This window comes from Podarcis muralis, chromosome 1 (assembly GCF_964188315.1).
Source record: "Podarcis muralis chromosome 1, rPodMur119.hap1.1, whole genome shotgun sequence".
NCBI classification, from domain to species: domain Eukaryota; kingdom Metazoa; phylum Chordata; class Lepidosauria; order Squamata; family Lacertidae; genus Podarcis; species Podarcis muralis.
Genome location: NC_135655.1, coordinates 127,517,014 through 127,538,055, shown reverse-complemented (window position 1 = coordinate 127,538,055; position 21,042 = coordinate 127,517,014). Strand labels below are relative to the sequence as shown.

The window sequence follows — 21,042 nt, the reverse complement described above, 5'->3', positions numbered from 1 at the left end:
GCCCCCAAAGTTACTTCGAGAACGAACTAAAGTAAAGGAAGCATTTATTACTTGTCCCAACGGCTATCGATATTTCATTTCGCTTTTAATTTGTTAGACCGCCTTTCTATATAACGATATGCAAGGCAGTTTGCAAGCTGAAGAAACAACGAAGATCGCACACCTTTTAACAATCTGATCCAATAAAAAAATGCCACAATATACCGTATTTTTCGCTCCATAAGACGCATTTTTTTTCTTCCTAAAAAGTAAGGGGAAATGTCTATGCGTCTTGTGGAGCGGATGAGTGGTCCCTGGAGCCGAATTGCCCAGGGGCAAAAAGCAGATCATGCTTTTTTTGTTTTTTGAAAGAGGGAAGTGGGTGTTGAAACAAAGCCGCTGGTTGTTTGCGAGGAGAGAGATAAGGGACACTAGAGATAAAGGGACACTAGAGATAAAGACCTGGGAGGGGGGAGGTAAAGATAGCAAACTTGCAAAGGGGGGAAACAGGAAGACTAAAGCAATAAGGAGAGAAATTGGAAGAAAAGGAAGAGCAAAAAACTGCCCCAGCTAAGGAAAAGACAGTAAGGCAAACAAGAGGGAAGGGAGTGTTGAAAGGAAACAGCTGATCGTTGGGATCGGAAGAGAGATGAGGGGTGCTAGCGGAGGCTGCCTGGGAGGGGGGAGGTAAAAGCCCACGGATCCTCAGGATTTTTACATTACCCCAAATTCACCATCAGATCACATAGCATGTCCATGGCTACACCAAAAAAATCACACACCCACTGTTGCATGGGGCCGCAATGGTACAAAAACGTGGTTACAGAGCACGGATCCACATGGATCCTCAGGATTTTTGCGTTGGGTCACCCCAAATTCACCATCAAATCACATGTCTGTGGCCACAGCATAAACCACAAAAATGATACATCCACTGTTTCATTCAGAATATTTTTTTTCTTGTTTTCCTCCTCTAAAAAAAAACCAAGAACAGTGTTTTGTGTTGTGTAGGCTCCTATGATGTAAGTAATGGACCCCGCCTGCTAGCCTGCTCCCTAAAATATCACTGGTTTGCTCATTTCTATATATAGGGTGCCTACATTCTGCTATTTATAATTATTAGTAGTTTGCATCATAGAAAGGTAAAGGTAAAGGAACCCCTGACCATTAGGTCCAGTCGTGGCTGACTCTGGGGTTGTGGCGCTCATCTTGCTTTATTGGCCGAGGGAGCCGGCATACAGCTTCCGGGTCATGTGCCCAGCATGACTAAGCCACTTCTGGTGAACCAGAGCAGCCCACGGAAACGCCGTTTACCTTCCCGCTGGTATTTATCTACTTGCACTTTGACGTGCTTTCGAACTGCTAGGTTGGCAGGAGCAGGGACCGAGCAACGGGAGCTCACCCCGTCACGGGGATTCGAACCGCCGACCTTCTGATCGGCAAGTCCTAGGCTTTGTGGTTTAACCCACAGCGCCACCCGCTCTTGTCCCCAAAGACAAGAGTATGAAGCTGCTCCCTCCAAGAAAGAAGTCCATGTGGATGCCACCTCACCTGGGAGCTTCCACATCTCAGAGCACAGATGGGACTCTGGGCCAAGACAATGCTTTGCAAAGTTTAAAGAATGTAAGATGGAAGTAAATGGGCAAGGTTTAACTGGGGAGGAAGCAAGCAGATTTCTGCATGCTAATGAAGAAAGATTTAGCAACAGCAATATTAGGAAAAGCAGAGACATCACCTTGCCAACAAAGGTCCGTATAGTGAAAGCTATGGTTTTCCCAGTAGTGATGTATAGAAGCTGGACCATAAAGAAGGCTGATCGCCAAAGAATTGATGCTTTTGAATTATGGTGCTGGAGGAGACTCTTGAAAGTCCCATGGACTGCAAGAAGATCAAACCTATTCATTCTTAAGGAAATCAGCCCTGAGTGCTCACTGGAAGGACAGATCCTGAAGCTGAGGCTCCAATACTTTGGCCACCTCATGAGAAGAGAAGACTCCCTGGAAAAGACCCTGATGTTGGGGAAGATTGAGAGCACAAGGAGAAGGGGACGACAGGACGAGATGGTTGGACGGTGTTCTCGAAGCTACCAGCATGAGTTTGACCAAACTGCGGGAGGCAGTGGAAGACAGGAGTGCTTGGCGTGCTCTGGTCCATGGGGTCACGAAGAGTCGGACACGACTAAACGACTAAACAACAACAACCCTAATAACTTGGCATCTCATTACATCCACCACCTTGGCGGTGCCTCAAAAGGGACTTGCCTTGCTCAGACAGACACCCACCACCCACATTGCTACCAAACAATACAGTGAGCCCTCAAGACTAGGCGATTCACCTTCTGAATGGCTGAGAAGTTGTTCTGCAGACACTTGGTCACTCCGTTTTCATAGAGCTTCTTCCTCAAGACGCTCTCGCCGGCATCTCCGCCGAGGCCAGACTGGTACCGCAACAAGGACTTCAGCATCGTTTCAAAGGGATCCGCTAGGCAGAGGGAGAGAAAATCCAAAATCCAACAGAAATCCCTCCGACGTCCCCAAAAAGAGCTGTATTCAGTGACGTGTAGGTCCGTCAAAACATTTCTACAGTTTCTACTTCTCTCGCTTCCTTGCCAAAAAATATCAGGGCAGAGTTTGTACCTACCAATGCTCCTCGTACAGCAGATCGCGGTGGCCAACACGGTGCCCTTAATACGTTGCTAAACTACAACTCCCACCATCCCTCTCCAATGGCCATGGGCGTAGCCAAGGGGAGGGCAGGGTGGGGCAGCTGCCACCCCCCCAAAAAATCAATACGAAACAATAAAAATACATAGCTAACTGAAGTTCTGCCCCCCCCCCCCAACAAAAATGCTGGCTAGACCCATGCCAATGGCCATGCTGTTTAGGGCTGATGGGGAAACCCCCACATTAGCTACCCCTGGAATAGATTTATGGATGACTAACCTTTCCTGCTGGGACTCTTGTCTTTGGGGATGTGCAGGCCTTTTTTAATGACACGGGTGGCGCTGTGGGTTAAACCACAGAGCCTAGGACTTGCCGATCGGAAGGTCGGCGGTTTGAATCCCCACGACGGGGTGAGCTCCCGTCGCCCAGTCCCTGCTCCTGCCAACCTAGCACGTCGAAAGCACGTGAAAGTGCAAGTAGATAAATAGGTACCGCTCCGACGGGAAGGTAAACGGCGTTTCCGTGCGCTGCTCTAGTTCGCCAGAAGCGGCTTAGTCATGCTGGCCACATGACCCGGAAGCTGAACGCCGGCTCCCTCGGCCAATAAAGCGAGATGAGCGCAGCAACCCCAGAGTCGGCCACGACTGGACCTAATGGTCAGGGGTCCCTTTACCCTTTTAACCTTTCCGTGCCTTCCATACAATTGTAGCCCTGCCCTCCATTTTAGTTTCCGAGACACACTTTGACAAGACCACCAAGGCAGTCCTCTTTGAAAGAGTTTTTTCAATCATGGGAGATAAATTAGAAGCCAGCAGAGCAGTTAGGAGCGCTGCGGCAGAATCCACTTATTATGCAAGCCACCTTGCTGGCCGGCGATATCCCCTGCCCAGCACTGCCAAAAACTCCAAGCCATCTGCCGTTCAATTCAATTAGGAAAAATGCAGCGGGCACTCTCCGCAGAGACCCCTCCTTGCCATAGTCTAGGGTTTTTACCGCACGAAAAAGGCACCTCCGCATTATTACGACCGTGGCAGGAAACACCGGAGGGAACGCACTGAGGAATGTGTGCAGAAGCATTTCAAAATGCTCGTACTCATGGGCCTGTCGTGGATAACAGTGTGCCCCCTGAAAAGGTCTCCTTAAATATCCCTTCAAAAATCAAGTCTTAAATGCATAAGAGGCTGTTTGCTATTCCCTTTCAGGTTCTGTCCACGCCAGCTCAGCCTTTCCGACACTGAACACACACTCCCGATCATTTTACTGATGCCCAGACTGGGCACCCACCCTCTGCCACGTTCTGAAGAGGAAAAGTGCAAAAAGCTTCTGTTTGCAAGCAAGCATGGCGTCTGATGTAGGCACCTTTTCTCCCCATTCATGTGGAAAGAGGCACACCCCGCAGCCATTATGTGGTCCGGTATCTTTTTCCGTCCTTTCAGATGTGGCAGCCATTTGGCGTTACGCCACACAGACGCCATGGCAGCCATTTTGTTAACGGCGCCCACGGCACTCTCTCCAAATTTGAAACAGGCCCCCTCTCGTCGTCAGGTATTTTGTGTTTTTCTCCTTGTGTTTTTAGGTCACAAACCTTCCCGCAGTCTTCAGATGAAGGCCGGTATGCAAATTTAATAAATAACAACAACCACCGTGACCCTGGGGTTGCTTGTCAGAAATGCAGGTTGCAATACGCGGGAAGCTGTTCTTACGGAGCTTAAAACAATTTCTGTTTGAACCAATTGTATTAGTTTTGACTGGAAAAGCATAAAAGCAAAAACAAAACAAAGTAGACTGAGAGTCCAAAGAGGAACGTTTCGTGTTAGGTCACAAATTGCTTGTAATTCTTGTGTCTTCAAATATCCAGTCTCCCTTGCGTAGCCATTCTTAATTATAGTTATTATTATTACAGTGGTACCTCAGGTTAAGTACTTAATTCGTTCCGGAGGTCTGTACTTAACCTGAAACTGTTCTTAACCTGAAGCACCACTTTAGCTAATGGGGCCTCCTGCTGCTGCTGCGCCGCCGGAGCACAACTTCTGTTCTCATCCTGAAGCAAAGTTCTTAACCTGAGGTAATATTTCTGGGTTAGCGGAGTCCTTAACTTAAAGAGCATGTAACCTGAAGCGTATGTAACCCGAGCTACCACTGTATTTATTGAATTTATACCCGGAGGTCTTGGGGCAGTTATAGTGCCGTGCAATCCACATCTAACTTATTTTCCTTTCATACCCCTGTGAGGGGCAACAATAGCACCAAGGTTACCTCACGGTGCCACCTCAACCCGAACACATGCCTTTCCGCACTTAATTTCTTGCATTAGATTTCACAGCTCCCAATTTAATCCTCACAACCATCCTGTGAGGTAGGTTAGGCAGAAGAGGCGTCTCATTGGTCATCCAATGAGCTTCACGGTGGCTTGAACACCACACCACTCGGCTGTGCCAAATTCAGCGGGATATTATGGACTCGCAGAAGCCACCTCGGCTTCTGTTTGACGTCTGTGGTGTCCTGCTTTTGATGCCTCTGGCGGTTCCCTCCCTGCGAGACATGAAGATACAAGGAACCAGGCACAGGGCCTACTCGGTAGTGGCACCCTCCCTGAAGAACGCCCTCCCATCAGATGTCAAGGAGATAAACAACTACAGTGGTACCTCGGGTTAAGTACTTAATTCGTTCCGGAGGTCCGTTCTTAACCTGAAACTGTTCTTAACCTGAAGCACCCCTTTAGCTAATGGGGCCTCCCGCCGCCGCCGGAGCACGATTTCTGTTCTCATCCTGAAGCAAAGTTCTTAACCTAAAGCACTATTTCTGGGTTAGTGGAGTCTGTAACCTGAAGCGTATGTAACCCGAGGTACCACTGCATTTGACTTTTAGAAGACATCAGGGAAGTTTTTTAATGGCTGATGCTTTACTGCAGGGTTAGGCAACCTGAGGCCCGTGGGCCGGATGCGGCCCAATCGCCTTCTCAATCCAGCCCCCGGATTGTCCACGAATCAGCGTGTTTTTACATGCGTAGAATGTGTCCTTTTATTTAAAATGCATCTCTGGGTTATTTGTGGGGCCTGCCTGGTATTTTTACATGAGTAGAATGTATGCTTTTATTTAAAATGCATCTCTGAGTTATTTATGGGGCATAGGAATTCGTTCATTTTTTCCCCCAAAATATAGCCCGGCCCACCACATACTCTGAGGGACGGTGGATCGGCCCACGGCTGAAAAAGGTTGCTGGCCCCTGCTTTACTGTGTTTTTAATATTTTGCTGAGAGCCGCCCATCAGCAAAAGTGCCCCCAAATGCCACACAACGAGTTTAATACTTTTTTTAAAAAAAGTGAACCCAGTACAGTGGTACCTCAGGTTACATTCGCTTCAGGTTACAGACTCCGCTAACCCAGAAATAGTGCCTCAGGTTAAGAACTTTGCTTCAGGCTGAGAACAGAAATTGTGCTCTGGCGGCGCGGCAGCAGCAGGAGGCCCCATTAGCTAAAGTGGTGCTTCGGGTTAAGAACAGTTTCAGGTTAAGAACAGACCTCCAGAACGAATTAAGTACTTAACCCAAGGTACCACTGTAATACATATGACCGTCCAAAGATCCCTTAAGGCCATGAAGTGCTTTGGTTAGGCGTTGGGTGTCCAGCTGTCCAGAAACCATTTTTAAGTGTTACTAAACACGTGCCTAACAACGGGTAAATAAATAAAAAAATCGCCTCCAAACTATCTCTTTGGCAAGCAGGCTTGCCCAAGGAACCCTGTAACCTTCATTTGCACCTGAAAGGAAAAGGGGTGAGCAGAGACTTGGTTAAATACCACGCTCTTCTAAGGCAAGGAGCTTTTCAAAAAGCATCAGGAGAAATTTAAGTAGTTATCAGAGTCAAGTAAACTGCAGCCTCTGGGTCAAACATCTCTTCACAACGTTGCCCCACCAAATTTCAGCAGGGAAGACTGGAGTAAGTTTTGAGCAGCTCCCTCACACACGCAGAGATCACTGGCGGCTTTGAGTTCTTGCACTAGGAAACGGCCCGCCGCTCTCAAAAGCTTAAAGGTAAAGGACCCCTGACAGCTAAGTCCAGTCACGGACGACTCTGGGGTTGCGGCACTCATCTCGCTTTACTGGCCGAGGGAGCCGACGTTTGTCCGCAGACAGTTTTTCCGGGTCACGTGGCCAGCATGACTAAGCCGCTTCTGGCAAAACCAGAGCAGCACACGGAAACGTCGTTTACCTTCCCGCCAGAGCGGTACCTATTTATCTACTTGCACTGGTGTGCTTTCAAACTGCTAGGTTGGCAGGAGCTGGGACCGAACAACGGGAGCTCACCCCGTCGCAGGGATTCGAACCACCGACCTTCAGATCGGCAAGCCCAAGGCTCAGTGGTTTAAACCACAGCACCACCCGCGTCCCACCTCAAAAGCTTATCCCACAATAAATGCGGTCATTTCTACAGTTCAAACCCAACTCGTTTTTTTGTAAACACCCGGAAGGAAGAGCACTCACAGGTCTTGTTGGGGTTGATGTGCTGTTTGAGGAGATCCATGGACCCGAGACTAATCACAAGACGCCGTCCAAACCAGAAAGAGACCACAGGGCCGTATTTCTCATGGAGATTCACCTGGAACTCATGCAAGCTACCGCTAGCGATGATATCTGGGAGGTTTCCATCTCTGGAACGAAGAAAGGACAGAGATGACCGCCGGGTGGTAGGGCAACTAAATTTTACTCCACTGAAATTAATGAACAGCTTGGTCGATTGAATATCACCCATACAATTTGCCATCAAAATTCTGAACATGCAAAGATATAGGGGGTCCCATTAGAACCCTCCACTGCCCAAGTCGGCATTATTGTCTGTGCCACGGACACCTTTGCTATGGTAGGCATGTTGCAGTTGGTGACAAACCTATAGCACTTGAAGACCTGCTGGAGTTCCCTGCGCTCCATCCAGAGATCTCCACTTCTGAATGCTCCTGGTGGAGCCACTGGACACAGCAAAGAGTATGCTTTGCTGCCAATGGGGTGCCCAGGGATGTGACGGCCCTCATGAACCCTTGGGCAAGAGTATCAGCAGCAGCAGTAGTAGTAGTAGTAGTAGTAATAATAATAATAATAATAATTTATTTATACCCTGTCCATCTGGCTGTGTTTCCCCAGCCACTCTGGGCGGCTCCCAACAGAATATTAAAAATACAATAAAAAATCAAACATTAAAAACTTCCCTAAACAGGGCTGCCTTCAGATGTCTTCCAAAAGTCAGGTAGTTGTTTATTTCCTTGACATCTGATGGGAGGGCGTTCCACTACCGAGAAGGCCCTCTGTCTGGTTCCCTGTAACTTGGTTTCTCGCAATGAGGGAACTGCCAGAAGGCCCTCAGCGCTGGACCTCAGTATCCGGGCAGAACGATGGGGGTGAGGACGCTCCTTCAGGTATACTGGGCCAAGGCTGGTTAGGGCTTTAAAGGTCAGCACCAACACTTAGAATTGTGCTCAGAAATGTACTGGGAGCCAATGTAGGTATTTCAGGACCGGTGTTATATGGTCCTGGCGGCTGCTCCCAGTCACCAGTATAGCTGCTGCGTTCTGGATTAGTTGTAGTTTCCAGGTTACCTTCAAAGGTAGCCCCACATACAGTGCATTGCAGTAGTCCAAGCGGGAGATAACCAGAGCATGCACCACTCTGGCAAGACAGTCTGCGGGCAGGTAGGGTCTCAGCCTGTGTACCAGGTGGAGCTGGTAAACAGCTGCCCTGGACACAGAATTGACCTGTGCCTCTATGGACAGCTGTGAGTCCAAAACGACTCCCAGGCTGCGCACCTGGTCCTTCAGCGGCACAGGTACCCCATAGGAACTTTCCCTATCAGCAGCTCCCAAGAAAGATCAGAACATACCCCATTTGTGCACAAAAATATTACTTCTCTGTGCACAGAGGGGAAAAGATTCACGCCCTTGATCAAGCGTGGAAAAACCTGCGGCTTGCCAAGTTTTGCTGGACTCCAACTCCCATCAGCCTTGATCAGCTTGCCCAATGGTCAGGGACGATGTGAGTTGTAGCACAACAACATCTGGAGACACGATTTCCCGTCGCTGCCCCAATCGAACATGTAAGAAGCTACTTACTTTTCATCCGTCGGAGTCATCCCTGGGATACCTGAAGCCTGTCTGGAAGACTAAGGAAGGAAAGGAGCAGTAATCATAACCACAATCCACAGTTGATGGAATTCAGCCACGTAAACGGAGGCTTGAACAGATCATCAAGATTACGTGCTGCACATTACTACAGATGTACTAAGTGAGACCATTATAAAGCAGCAGTGGATATCTAAAAATATTTCCCCCTCCCCAAGTTTGAAATGCTCAAAGGGCAGAAAGATAGATCAACTCAAGATATCAAACGGCAGCACAACCCCTGAAAAAAAGCGGGACCCTTTGTATGTGAAACGTGATCCGAGTTCGAATCAGGGCAACCACCGCCAGTCAGAGTAGAACTGGCTTGCTAGGAAGATGGTGGGCTCCTCCGCGAACGGCTGTGATCCTCAACACACTCGCGAGGGAGCAGGCCCCCTTGCACCCAACCTCTGAATAAACAACTATTAAGACCGTATTGTCAGCCAGCAAACTTGCGTACCTGTACTAAGTGGAAAGCCCCACCGACTTCAGCGAGGGCCTTACTCCCGTTAAACGTGCAGAACACCAGGTCGCACATCTGCAGCCATAGCTCATAGCCAAAGATAAACTACCCGGACACTGAGGTCCAGCGCCGAGGGCCTTCTGGCGGTTCCCTCCCTGCGAGAAGCCAAGTTACAGGGAACCAGGCAGAGGGCCTTCTTGGTAGTGGCACCCGCCCTGTGGAACTCCCCCCCCCCATCAGATGTCAAAGAACTAAGCAGCTATCTGACTTTTAGAAGACATCTGAAGGCAGCCCTGTTTAGGGAAGCTTTTAATGTATAACAAACTACTGTATTTTAATACTTTGTTGGGAGCCACCCAGAGTGGCTGGGGAAACCCAGCCAGATGGACGGGGTATAAATAAATTATTATTATTATTATTATTATTATTATTATTATTATTATTATTATTACCTACTGGAAAGTTGCTTCCGAAGTTTAGTACCCTCCTCCTCAAAAAGACCACCTTGCTTTCATCTCCTGTGGTTTCTGCCCTGCTCAGCTGTACATGTACACACTTCGCCAGAATTTCGAATTTCCGTCTGTTTTTTTTTTTTTGGAGGACTACAACTCCCATCATCCTTAACAAGCTGCGACAGTGGTCAGAGATGATGGGAACTGTAGTCCCAACTTTGCAAAAAACGCCTTTAAAGCGTATTGGAGGCGCGTCCCCTCCCTCAAAGGATTCTGGGTCCCGTAGTCTGTTCAGAGTTGGCGCAGAGCTGGAATTTCTCTGCGAGGGGTCAAGTCAGAGCTGTCAACTTTCAGATTTGAAAATAAGGGATCAGCAGACTCGAAGATAAGGGATCAGCAGCCTCACCCGTCCCGGGGACAGTCTACGGGATATCTAACAATCTGGGATAGCAGCGGGAAGCAGCGCTGGAATAAGGGAATATCCCGCAAAAAAAAAAGGGGGGGGAAAGGTTGACAGCTATGGGTCAAGTGCTGCGGCCAGAATCGTTGGAGGGGAAGAACTTCGGACTTACTTCCGAGTAGCCCAACTCCCTGCAATGCAGGAATCTCCGATAGAGAAATATCTGCTTGTGCTGTTTCCGAGCACAATTCATAGTGTTGGTGCTGACCTTTAAAGCCCTAAATGGCCTCGGTCCAGTATACCTGAAGGAGCGTCTCCACCCCCATCGTTCAGCCCGGACACTGAGATCCAGCTCCGAGGGCCTTCTGGAGGTTCCCTCGCTACGAGAAGTGAGGTTACAGGGAACCAGACAGAGGGCCTTCTCGGTGGTGGCGCCCACCATGTGGAACCCTTCAGATGTGAAGGAAATAAGCAGCTAGGTAAAGGTACCCCTGCCCATACGGGCCAGTCTTGACAGACTCTAGGGTTGTGCGCCCATCTCACTCAAGAGGCCGGGGGCCAGCGCTGTCCGAAGACACTTCCGGGTCACGTGGCCAGCGTGACAAGCTGCAGCTGGCGAGCCAGTGCAGCACACGGAACGCCGTTTACCTTCCCGCCAGTAAGCGGTCCCTATTTATCTACTTGCACCCGGGGGTGCTTTCGAACTGCTAGGTTGGCAGGCGCTGGGACCGAGCAACGGGAGCGCACCCCGCCGCGGGGATTTGAACCGCCGACCTTTCGATCGGCAAGCCCTAGGCGCTGAGGCTTTTACCCACAGCGCCACCCACGTCCCTAGTGGAACCCTTCAGATGTGAAGGAAATAAGCAGCTATCCTATCTTTAAAAGACATCTGAAGGCAGCCCTGTTTAGGGAAGTTTTTAATACTTAATGCTGTATTGTTTTTAACACTTGATTGGGAGCTGCCCAGAGTGGCTGGGGAGACTCAGCCAGATGGGCGGGGTATAAATAAATAGTTGTTGTTGTTGTTGTTGTTGTTGTTGTTGTTGTTGTTGTTGTTATTATTATTATTATTATGCTTTACCTCCGGTGCAGGGTCACCCGGAACTAAGTTACACTAACTCAAAACCCCACGACGGGACTCCCTCCCCAGTAAAGCCATTAGAGCTGCGGGGGACGCGCCGCCCGCTTCCGCGCGGGCACTTTCTCCCGGCGCCCCAAGATTCTAGAACCCCTTTGATCTCCCCTTTGATCTCCCGGCGCGCGCGCGGTGCAGCCTTTACCGGGTAGAGGTAAAGCACGGCCCCCACCAGGACCAGCAGGAAAGTGACGGCGAAGATAGCGAAGTCCAGCATGGCAGCAGCAGCAGCCCTTCCTCGCCCGAGTTTGGGTGGCAGCAGGGCGGAGATCCGAGCAACGGGGGAGGCGAGAGCAATCGAGCTATCGGCTGTGCGAGGAAGGCGGGGAGGGGGGCGGGACTTTTCCTGGAAACGCGCGTGCACGCGCACACACCCCCAACCCGGCTGATGGAGGTCCAGTCCCAGCTGCGCCCAAAGGTGCGCTTGCATCGCCTCTCCGCGCGCAGCTCCTGCAGCGCCTGGTCTGGCGTCCTTACGCCTTCCGGGAAGAAAAGCGGTGCATTTGCACTGAGCGATCCTTGTTGCTTTTTTCCCTTTCTTAGGTTTTGGGTTACAAAGCTTTCCTGAAGCCCTGGATCCCGTCGAAGCTGCAAGGACGGCTGCAGCAAAATTCATTGGCCAGTATTCATTGCCTCGCCGACGGTTTTTGTTTTTTTCCTTCGCAGGTTGCTCCGCTGCCCTCCGGTACAAAAAGTCTTGCAGCGGTTGCTTATGAACCAGAGCTTTGTGTAATATTTTTATTAAATTTTCTGTTTTACAGTTTCAGATAGACACTTTGCATCCTTGAGATATCAGTGACTTCGCTTTTTCTCTTTCCATGGTTCGTTTTGCATATCTTGTATCCCTGCATGTTTTACAGAAACTATACCAATCGGTTTTCCATTATTAAAGGTAAAGGGACCCCTGACCATTAGGTCCAGTTGTGGCTGACTCTGGGGTTGCGGCGCTCATCTCGCTTTATTGGCCGAGGGAGCTGGCGTACAGCTTCCGGGTCATGTGGCCAGCATGACTAAGCCGCTTCTAGCGAACCAGAGCAGCGCACGGAAACGCCGTTTACTTTCCCGCCAGAGTGGTACCTATTTATCTACTTGCACTTTGACGTACTTTCGAACTGCTAGGTTGGCAGGAGCAGGGACTAAACAATGGGAGCTCACCCTGTCGCAGGGATTCGAACCACCGACCTTCTGATCGGCAAGTCTTAGGCTCTGTGGTTTAGACCACAGCGCCACCCGCTGACAGAAAACTGGAATAAATGTTTATCTCTAAACTATGGTTGCTTGTTACGTTTGGAAACTCAAACCCTCTTTGGGTTCTCATCTACAGTACCACAAACCAGTTTGGTATGTCCGAACAGAACAGGTATGAGGCTCTTCAGTGATAATATTAGTGAAATAAATAGCTCACTTGATTTATGAACAAGATTGTCCACTTTTTAAAATGTGTTAATACCATCTGCCTGGGAACTGAGGTGCTCTAAAGAACAAGTGCAGCTCACTGCCGTCACATAATAATAATAATAATAATAATAATAATAATAATAATAATAATAATTTATTTATACCCCACCCATCTGGCTGAGTTTCCCCAGCCACTCTGGGCGGCTTCCAATCAAATGTTAAAAACAATACAGCATTAAATATTAACTTCCCTAAACAGGGCTGCCTTCAGATGTCTTTTAAAAAGAAGATAGCTGCTTATTTCCTTCACATCTGAAGGGAGGGCGTTCCACAGGGCGGGTGCCACTACCGAGAAGGCCCTCTGCCTGGTTCCCTGTAACCTCACTTCTCGCAATGAGAGAACTGCCAGAAGGCCCTCGGTGCTGGATCTCAGTGTCTGGGCTGAATGATGGGGGTGGAGACGCTCCTTCAGGTATACAGGACTGAGGCCATTTAGGGCTTTAAAGGTCAGCACCAACACTTTGAATTGTGCTTGGAAATGTACTGGGAGCCAATGCAGATCTCTCAGGACTGGTGTTACGTGGTTCCAGCGGCCACTCCCAGTCACCAGTCTAGCTGCCGCATTCTGGATTAATTGCAGATTCCGGGTCACCTTCAAAGGTAGCCCCACGTAGAGTGCATTGCAGTAGTCCAAGTGGGAGATAACTAGAGCATGCACCACTCTGGCGAGACAGTCCGCAGGCAGGTAGGGTCTCAGTCTGCGTACCAGGTGGAGCTGGTAGACAGCCACCTTGGACACAGAATTGACCTGCGCCTCCATGGACAGCTGAGAGTCCAGAATGACTCCCAGGCTGCGCACCTGGTCCTTCAGGGGCACAGTTACCCCATTCAGGACCAGGGAATCCCCCACACCCGCCCGCCCCCTGTCCCGCCAAAACAGTACTTCAGTCTTATCAGGATTCAACCTCAGTCTGTTAGCCGCCATCCACCATAACAGCTAATGAGGAAATTCACACATTTTTCAAGCGGTTGTTGCATTTGAGCATAAATAGGTGTATGTTTAGCATGAGGAGTTCTGGGCTGCAAACCTGCTTATACCATGGCATTCAGAAAATGTTTTCAGCGTCCTGGCCAGGCCTGCGGGTTTTAAGATGCTCAAATGCCTGTTGGGTCTCTGCAAAGGCTTCTTGCCCCCCAAGCAATCCACATGGGGCACAATGAGTCTCAAATAGGCCGGCACAAACTTGCGGTAAGAGTTGGTGATCCACCCCCCCCCCCTTGGAGTCTCAGAGGTGCACAAAACTCAAAAAGCCTCATCTTGAAGAATATGAATAGATTGAATGTGTGGTGTTAATATGCCTTGAAAAATAAACAAATGTTTAATATTTGGAATATTTTGTTTGCCAGGCCAGGTTCAAAAATACATTTCCAGTATAGTACAAAATTAATAGTTGCTAGGTAATTCTTTTTTGTATCACTATTGCAGGGACTTAGCAATGGGAGCTCACTCCGTCGCGGGGATTCGAACCGCCAACCTTCTGATCGGCAAGTCCAAGAGGCTCAGCAGTTTAGACCAGAGCGCCACCCACATGACTACAGCTCACATTGGTTGTTGTGTGTTCTTTGGAGCCGAGCCTCAAATCATTTTCCACCAGCATGTAACCAGCGAATTCACATTTGAGGGGTTAAAGCTAGATAGGGAACCAGTAGTGTCCTCCAAGAAACATGCTCAGTTCTAACAGTTATGTACATTAGTAACTTCAAGTTTGCCTCGTTCTTCCTTTGGTACAGAGGGAACACCCCCAAGGACTATGACCCTGGAGTGGACTTCAGTTTCCTGGTGACAGAAAGCTCAGGTAAGCTGTAACGTCAATTGAAGAGAAGTCAACTTCCAAGCAGACTCTTGCTTAGCAGAAAAAGAACGGCCTTATCTGGGAGGGGTGGGAAAACCCAGATGCCCAGAAGCCACTGGCGCATGATGGCAAGATACTGCTTCCCACAATGCAACTCTTTACTATCTTGGATAGAAGAAGAAGAAGAGGAGTTTGGATTTGATATCCCGCTTTATCACTACCCAAAGGAGTCTCAAAGCGGCTAACATTCTCCTTTCCCTTCCTCCCCCACAACAAACACTCTGTGAGGTGAGTGGGGCTGAGAGACTTCAGAGAAGTGTGACTGGCCCAAGGTCACCCAGCAGCTGCATGTGGAGGAGCGGAGAACCCGGTCCCCCAGATTACGAGACTACCGCTCTTAACCACTACACCACACTGGCTTCTTTAGCCTATACTATCCTCCACCAGGATAGTATAGAGAGCTGGACCATAAAGAAGGCTGATCGCCGAAGAATTGATGCTTTTGAATTATGGTGCTGGAGAAGACTCTTGAGAGTCCCATGGATGGCAAGAAGATCAAATGCATCCATTCTTAAGGAAATCAGACCTGAGTGCTCACTGGAAGGACAGATCGTGAAGCTGAGGCTCCAGTACTTTGGCCACCTCATGAGAAGAGAAGACTCCCTGGAGAAGACACTGATGCTGGGAAAGATGGAGGGCACAAGGAGAAGGGGGCGACAGAGGACGAGATGGTTGGATAGCGTTTTTGAGGTTACCAGCATGAGTTTGACCAAACTGCGGGAGGTAGTGGAGGACAGAGGTGCCTGGCGTGCTCTGGTCCATGGGGTCACGAAGAGTCGGACACGACTAAACGACTAAACAACAACAACAACATCCTCCACCAGGGCCAGGGCTTTTTCAGTGATGGCTCCGACCTGGTGGAATGCTCTGTCCCACGAGATTAGGGCCCTGCAGGACTGGATCTCCTTCCGCAGGGCCTGTAAGACAGAGCTATTCCGCCTGGCCTTCAATTTGAATTAGCCTGATCCTCTATTCCCTTTCCTCTTCTATGAAGAAACCCTTCTGGGACCCCACGTTTAAACTCTTCCCTGGTCTCCTTGCTGGCCCTAGTAACTTGGCCAGTTAGCCCTGGTGATCATTTGATGTTTACTGACTAGGGTTCCCTCCCCCTAATGACCCCTGAATTTTAGAATTTTATTGAAATTGATGGTGCATCTATGCTGTTTTTAAGTCACATTTTAATCAATGTTTTATATTTGCTGTTAGCTGCCCTGAGCCCGGTTTTTAAACCGGGAAGGGCGGGGTATAAATAAAATTATTATTATTAAATATAGTTGTGCATTCTTTCACAGCAACTCTCTTATTCTCACATGCTTCCCCCTCACCCACTAACAGCTATTTTGGCTCGAGGAAATGTTCCCACACCAGAAGTTATAGTTTCTGCCTAGGCTACAGCTCAGCCAGGGCCAAAAATCTTTTTTTTTCCAGGCATGGAAGGGCTAAAAGTGTGGGTGTGTGCAAGCCATGCATAGATTCGTATCAGATGTGAAGGTATTCCTGGGGTTGGACAGGACACTTCCAGCCATGTTTGCCAGTTGTCGTCTGCCATCCCTGCTGAACAACGGATTGGCTAAAGAGAATTGTTTGCACAGCCCCTGTTTGCATGTGGAGCAAACCTTGCAATCCAGCTGTGGTGCCCATCCAGATGTTTGAATGCAGGCACAGTGCTTTGGGGCAACGAAAAAGGAGAGAGGCTAAACACACGTCCAATTTTATTTAATTGGCTGCAGACCCATTATATACAAACCTAATTTGACAATCAATTTTATGTACAAGTTGAGCAAGCCTTTTAAAAAGGGTTAAATTACAAATCTGTAAATCTTACAAAGTGCAAATTTTAGAACATTTCCCACCATGCTGTACATCAGTTCCGTGTTAGCCCATATACATACATACAGACTTAAAATTATTAAACCTTACCGTCAAAAACACAGTGTATTATTTAACCTTAGAAGCACCCCCCCCCCAAAAAAAGAGGAAAGGTATTGCACAGACTAACAGAAACATTTGCCGTTGTTACACAAGGACTAGTTGAACCTAAATATATCAAAAAAACTTCCACCCAAAATCTGAAGGCATTTTTGGCATCAAAAACCCATTTGTAATCACAATTGCACTATCAGAATAATCAGTCTGCGATTATCATTTGCCTGTATATATACATAAGGCTTAGTGTCCTGTTTCTATTTTAATTGTGGTGTTTTAAGCAAATGCAGAGGCACGTGGTAAATGAATTTTTGTTTTCTGTTTAGAAAAACCGGTTTTAAGTAGCAGCACAATCTCCAGGGCAGGTTGCTAATTAACAAAGCTGGGATATTCAAAACTGCCGTTGAGCAGTACAAAAACACCCTCCGTATTCTTTTTCCTTGTAGCATTGCAGTGGGGAAGAACATGCATGTCTGTGGCCAAGCAAGAGGGATTGGGGAAAGTCAACAACAAAATGGCCCTGCCCCTCTCGTGTCAACAATGATCATTACTTTCCCTACATGCTCTTGCACGGTGCTGCCAGATTTCGGGAAAATGTCATTTTGGCTGCTTTCAAAGCTCTGTTTAGTGTTCTCAAAGTGCAAGACTTTTCGTTGACATGTTAGAAAGTGGCACGAGGAACCTGAATGCTTCTGTACAGGAGTATACAGAGAGGCCAGCAGTGGTTTCCTGGTATGACCCACGCCACTGGGGTAGCACATGACACAGACCTAGCAGCTACAGCGCAGGTGGGGAACCTGAAATCGCACACCTGTCATGTAACCCTAAGCCAAACCATGACTACGAGAGAAGATGTTGAAAAGGCAGTATTCTCCGTAAGAACTGCAGCTGCTTCTCTCCTCCTGCAGTAGCACTGCCCTGCCCTTAAGCTAAACCAGGCATAGGCAAACTCGGCCCTCCAGATGTTTTTGGGACTACAATTCCCATCATCCCTGACCACTGGTCCTGTTAGCTAGGGATGATGGGAGTTGTAGTCCCAAAACATCTGGAGGGCCGAGTCTGCCTAGGCCTGAGCTAAGCCATGGCTTAGCATCACTTCTGAAACCAGGCATGAAGTAGTTGAAGGCATGAAAGGACTCAGTCCACAAGCCCAACTTGGATGCGGAGGGAAGTTCTACACAGATCGAAGATGGATAAATTTCCATTGACCCACCGCAGCAGCAGCCAACATGATGTCTTCAAGGCGTTGTTGGACTGCAACTCTCATCACTCCCCAACCATTGGCAACAGTGACCAGGTCTGATGGCAGTGAGGCCACCATGTTGGCTTTCCTTAATTATTATATTGTGAGGCCACCATGTTGCCTTTCCTTAATTATTTTCTTCAAAAGTCAGAAGACTCATAAGTTACTCAGAGTTTTGATGGGAGGCCTTCCAAATATCACTGGAGAAAGAACAAGCATGTGAACAGTTCCCACAATTTCTCTAGTTTGCTCCCCTGAATTCGTCTTTGTTTACCAGCCTGACATTTCTTTACAGTTATTTTTTTTAAAAAAATCCCAAATAACCATCAACACAATGCCCCCAAACAATACACTGTAGAAACCCACCCGTAACCGCATAATTACTTCACCTAGTTTTTTGAATTAAAAAAAGAAAAGGTGACTCATTCCAGAATATTCATCAATACCCCTTCACTTTTAAATCTTAATGAACCAGTTTCACATTCATAAACGTTTCAATGCTTTCAGATTATCTTTGGTATCGCTACAAAAACGACGGCTTTCATTTTAACTTGCTCCCACATGTATAAGCACATTCTCAATTTCAGCCCTGTGTGAAAACTGCTTTAATCCCTGAAATCCCAGTTGATCCCTATAATAAGCAGCAAAGTTATTTCCAATCAGAATTTCTACACACCTGAGCCAGATTTATTAAAACAAACCCACTAAATACTTTTTTTAAAATAACCTTTGTTAAAGAGCACAATACAAGAGCATTGATCCTTTAAATAAATAAATCAGAAGACATGGGGAAACCTGTGGCCTGCAGAGATGTTGCTGGACTAAAAACTCCTATCATCCTGGATCTTTGGCCGTGCTGACTGGGGTTGGGAGTTGAACAAAATCTGGCAGGCCAAAGGCTCTTCCTCCCTGAAATAAATTACCCAATTTCCAAAGACATCTGCACAAAAGTCAAGGAATAAACTGAAAATTGCTTATATTTCGCATGTAGTTCAACATCTTTCCAACCTGGAAAGAAATCTGAGCAAAGTGATCCACTCACTTCAACCAGTTTTGCACAGTCCGTTGGAGCGTGATAATAAAATAACAACTTATTGACCGGTTCCATAAAAGACCGTGTTTTAAACGATGCTCTTCCAACAAGCAAGTGAGCAAAGCCCTATAACAACAACATCATCACCATCAACAACAACGTAAGACTTTGCCCTGGAGGTCAAGATTTCCCCATGCAAATTCAGATCTAAAACCAAGGCCTCTGGCTTTAACCATCGAAGAACGCTCTGGAATCCCAAGCAAACAGATCCTTCAGCTCTCACCCAAAACTATGGCGCTCCATGTGTAGGAAACTGCGGCTCCCACTTGGTCCAAAGAAACAACGAAAATGCAGGTAGTGCTTAGATTCTCCCATTTACTTCTGCTGTGTCTGAAATGTCCTTCGAAAAAGACACAGCCCTGTGCACTACCATCTCTTCCCCATTACCAAAGGATCGGCAACATTAGCAAATCGCTGATCACTTTTTGGAGTGTGCAGGTAGGTTTCAGCCATGCACAACTCCCTGCTGCTGGAGACAGCACCTCCGCACATCACACTAAGCACTGATTGCATGCGCTGGACCTGGAATCGCCATCCCTTTGTGTAAAAATATGCTACCGTGCAAAAAGGACTGCAATTGCTGGATCAGGTGCCTAGATATTGCACGTTTTCTTTTCAGAATGACCCTACCTCTCAAGTTTAATTTCAGAGTAGCAGGCCTGCTCCCCGCGTCTCCCAGGTCCACATTCATTTTTAACGTACTGACAATCCAACGCACGACATCCAAACTGGACGACGGAAGCACGGCCAGAAGAACAGTTCCCAGCTGCTCATTACGATTCTGACGTCAATTGCAGAATTCAACTGAAGGGCACAAGGAAAACTCTCCCCACCGCACAAGCTGAGTCTGAATAATTTTAATTTTTAGATTTCTGGAACTATGGAACCTTTGGAGGTGAAAGAAGGAAGTGTGTTTGTCTAGAACGGACAGGAAATTTAGAGGCATTGGTTAAGATCCAAAAGACTGCCCATGTCCTGCTCGCGTATTAAATGGGATCTTCTGTTTCTTTTTTGGGCAACACTCCCTGCTCTCCCAAGGCCAATTTTTAAACAACAAGCTAGTTCACAGAATGGGGCAGCGACAAACTAGCTATGCACATTTACTGGATCACAACCTATATAAATATATATTACGTTACAGTCAATCTCAACGGTTTGGTGATGCCGCCAATCACATAACCCAGACAAATTTGGCAAGTGCTCAAAAGCTTTTATACCAGTGAATGCTGACCTCAGAATATTTGTCCGCATCCACTGGCAGGTATGCAAAAGGCTTATAGAAATCAATTTTTCAGATATTCAGCAAACTTACCCATGATTGCCAGCATTAACCTGCGAATGTCAGTTAAGTATCAAACACACACATATATGTACAAACAAACATGTTACACACAAATATACACATATAAACATATGAATGCATACATATCTCTCACAAACAATTCATTTGCTTAAATAATATTGAATCAGCTTATTTCGTCCAATTCTAACATATTAACACAATTACAAAAATGACAGGTGCTATAGGCTTATTCCCCATATCTGCCTGTGGAAACTGTGCTGTCGCTTCAAATGTAACTGAGCAAGTTGAAAGATACGATTGGAAAATAATCAGAAGATTAAATAAATGTGTGGAATTCCCCAAGAGGAGGCAGGAGCAGAAATCACATGGAATCTTGCGTGTTATATTCAGTCTCTCCTGATGAAATCTGGCTGATGCGTTTGCTTGAACCCCACAACTTTCGGGAGAGCTGTCCCACACGCATCTGTTTCGGGTAATTGAGAGAAACAAAAAGAAGGGGAGGGAGCAGATAAGGGGAATAAATTAAATAAAAACTTCAGGAGATTCTGGAAAAGCACAGACAGCACAAGATATAGCGCGCGCACACGCACACACACACACACAAAACAAAACATAATGGGCAATTTATTCCTAAAACAATCCAGCGCTTGGACAATTTTAGGGCACACAAATAAGCAAAGCAACATGGATGTCTGTCTTGTGCTTTCTGACTGTTATGGGGCCTTAATGTCAAGTGGTTTTATAAGAACTCTGTCTGGGCTTCCTTTAAAATCGGGGGAAATGGAATTTAGATCTCTGGCTTTGTGGTGGCGGTTGTTGCTTTGGTGTTTTTAATAAACAACGTTTATAAAAGTCCAGTGTAAGAGAACAAAATCAGTTTTCAGGTTTTGCTAGGGAGTAAGTCTCATGGAACACAATGGGACTCA

At 47.4% G+C, this 21,042-nt stretch overlaps 2 protein-coding genes across 6 annotated transcripts in view; both read right to left on the bottom strand.

Annotated features, from left to right (window-relative positions):
• Positions 1 to 11,555, bottom strand: part of CYP20A1 (cytochrome P450 family 20 subfamily A member 1) — a 42,183-nt gene extending 30,628 nt beyond the window's left edge. The window contains exons 1-4 of one of the 2 annotated variants that reach the window (XM_028701916.2): positions 11,386 to 11,555; positions 8,743 to 8,792; positions 7,127 to 7,293; positions 2,315 to 2,460 (exon numbers count right to left, since the gene is read on the bottom strand). In XM_028701916.2, coding sequence (XP_028557749.2) covers positions 2,315 to 2,460; positions 7,127 to 7,293; positions 8,743 to 8,792; positions 11,386 to 11,457 — 435 coding nt within the window. In that variant the 5' untranslated portion in view covers positions 11,458 to 11,555. The remainder of the gene's footprint in view (positions 1 to 2,314; positions 2,461 to 7,126; positions 7,294 to 8,742; positions 8,793 to 11,385) is intronic. The other variant, XM_077918220.1, reaches the window with a different exon arrangement.
• Positions 11,556 to 16,246: 4,691 nt separating this feature from the next.
• NBEAL1 (neurobeachin like 1) overlaps positions 16,247 to 21,042 on the bottom strand; it is a 139,613-nt gene continuing 134,817 nt past the window's right edge. For 2 of the 4 annotated variants that reach the window (XR_013390553.1, XR_013390555.1), the window contains 2 exons: positions 17,842 to 20,579; positions 16,247 to 17,803 (listed from right to left, as the gene is read on the bottom strand). Coding sequence is in view for 1 of the 4 variants with exons in the window: in XM_077918188.1 (XP_077774314.1) it covers positions 20,478 to 20,579 (102 nt within the window). In the remaining 3 variants the exon portion in view is untranslated. Of the gene's footprint in view, positions 20,580 to 21,042 lie in introns of all 4 variants that reach the window. The other 2 variants (XR_013390554.1, XM_077918188.1) reach the window with 2 other exon arrangements.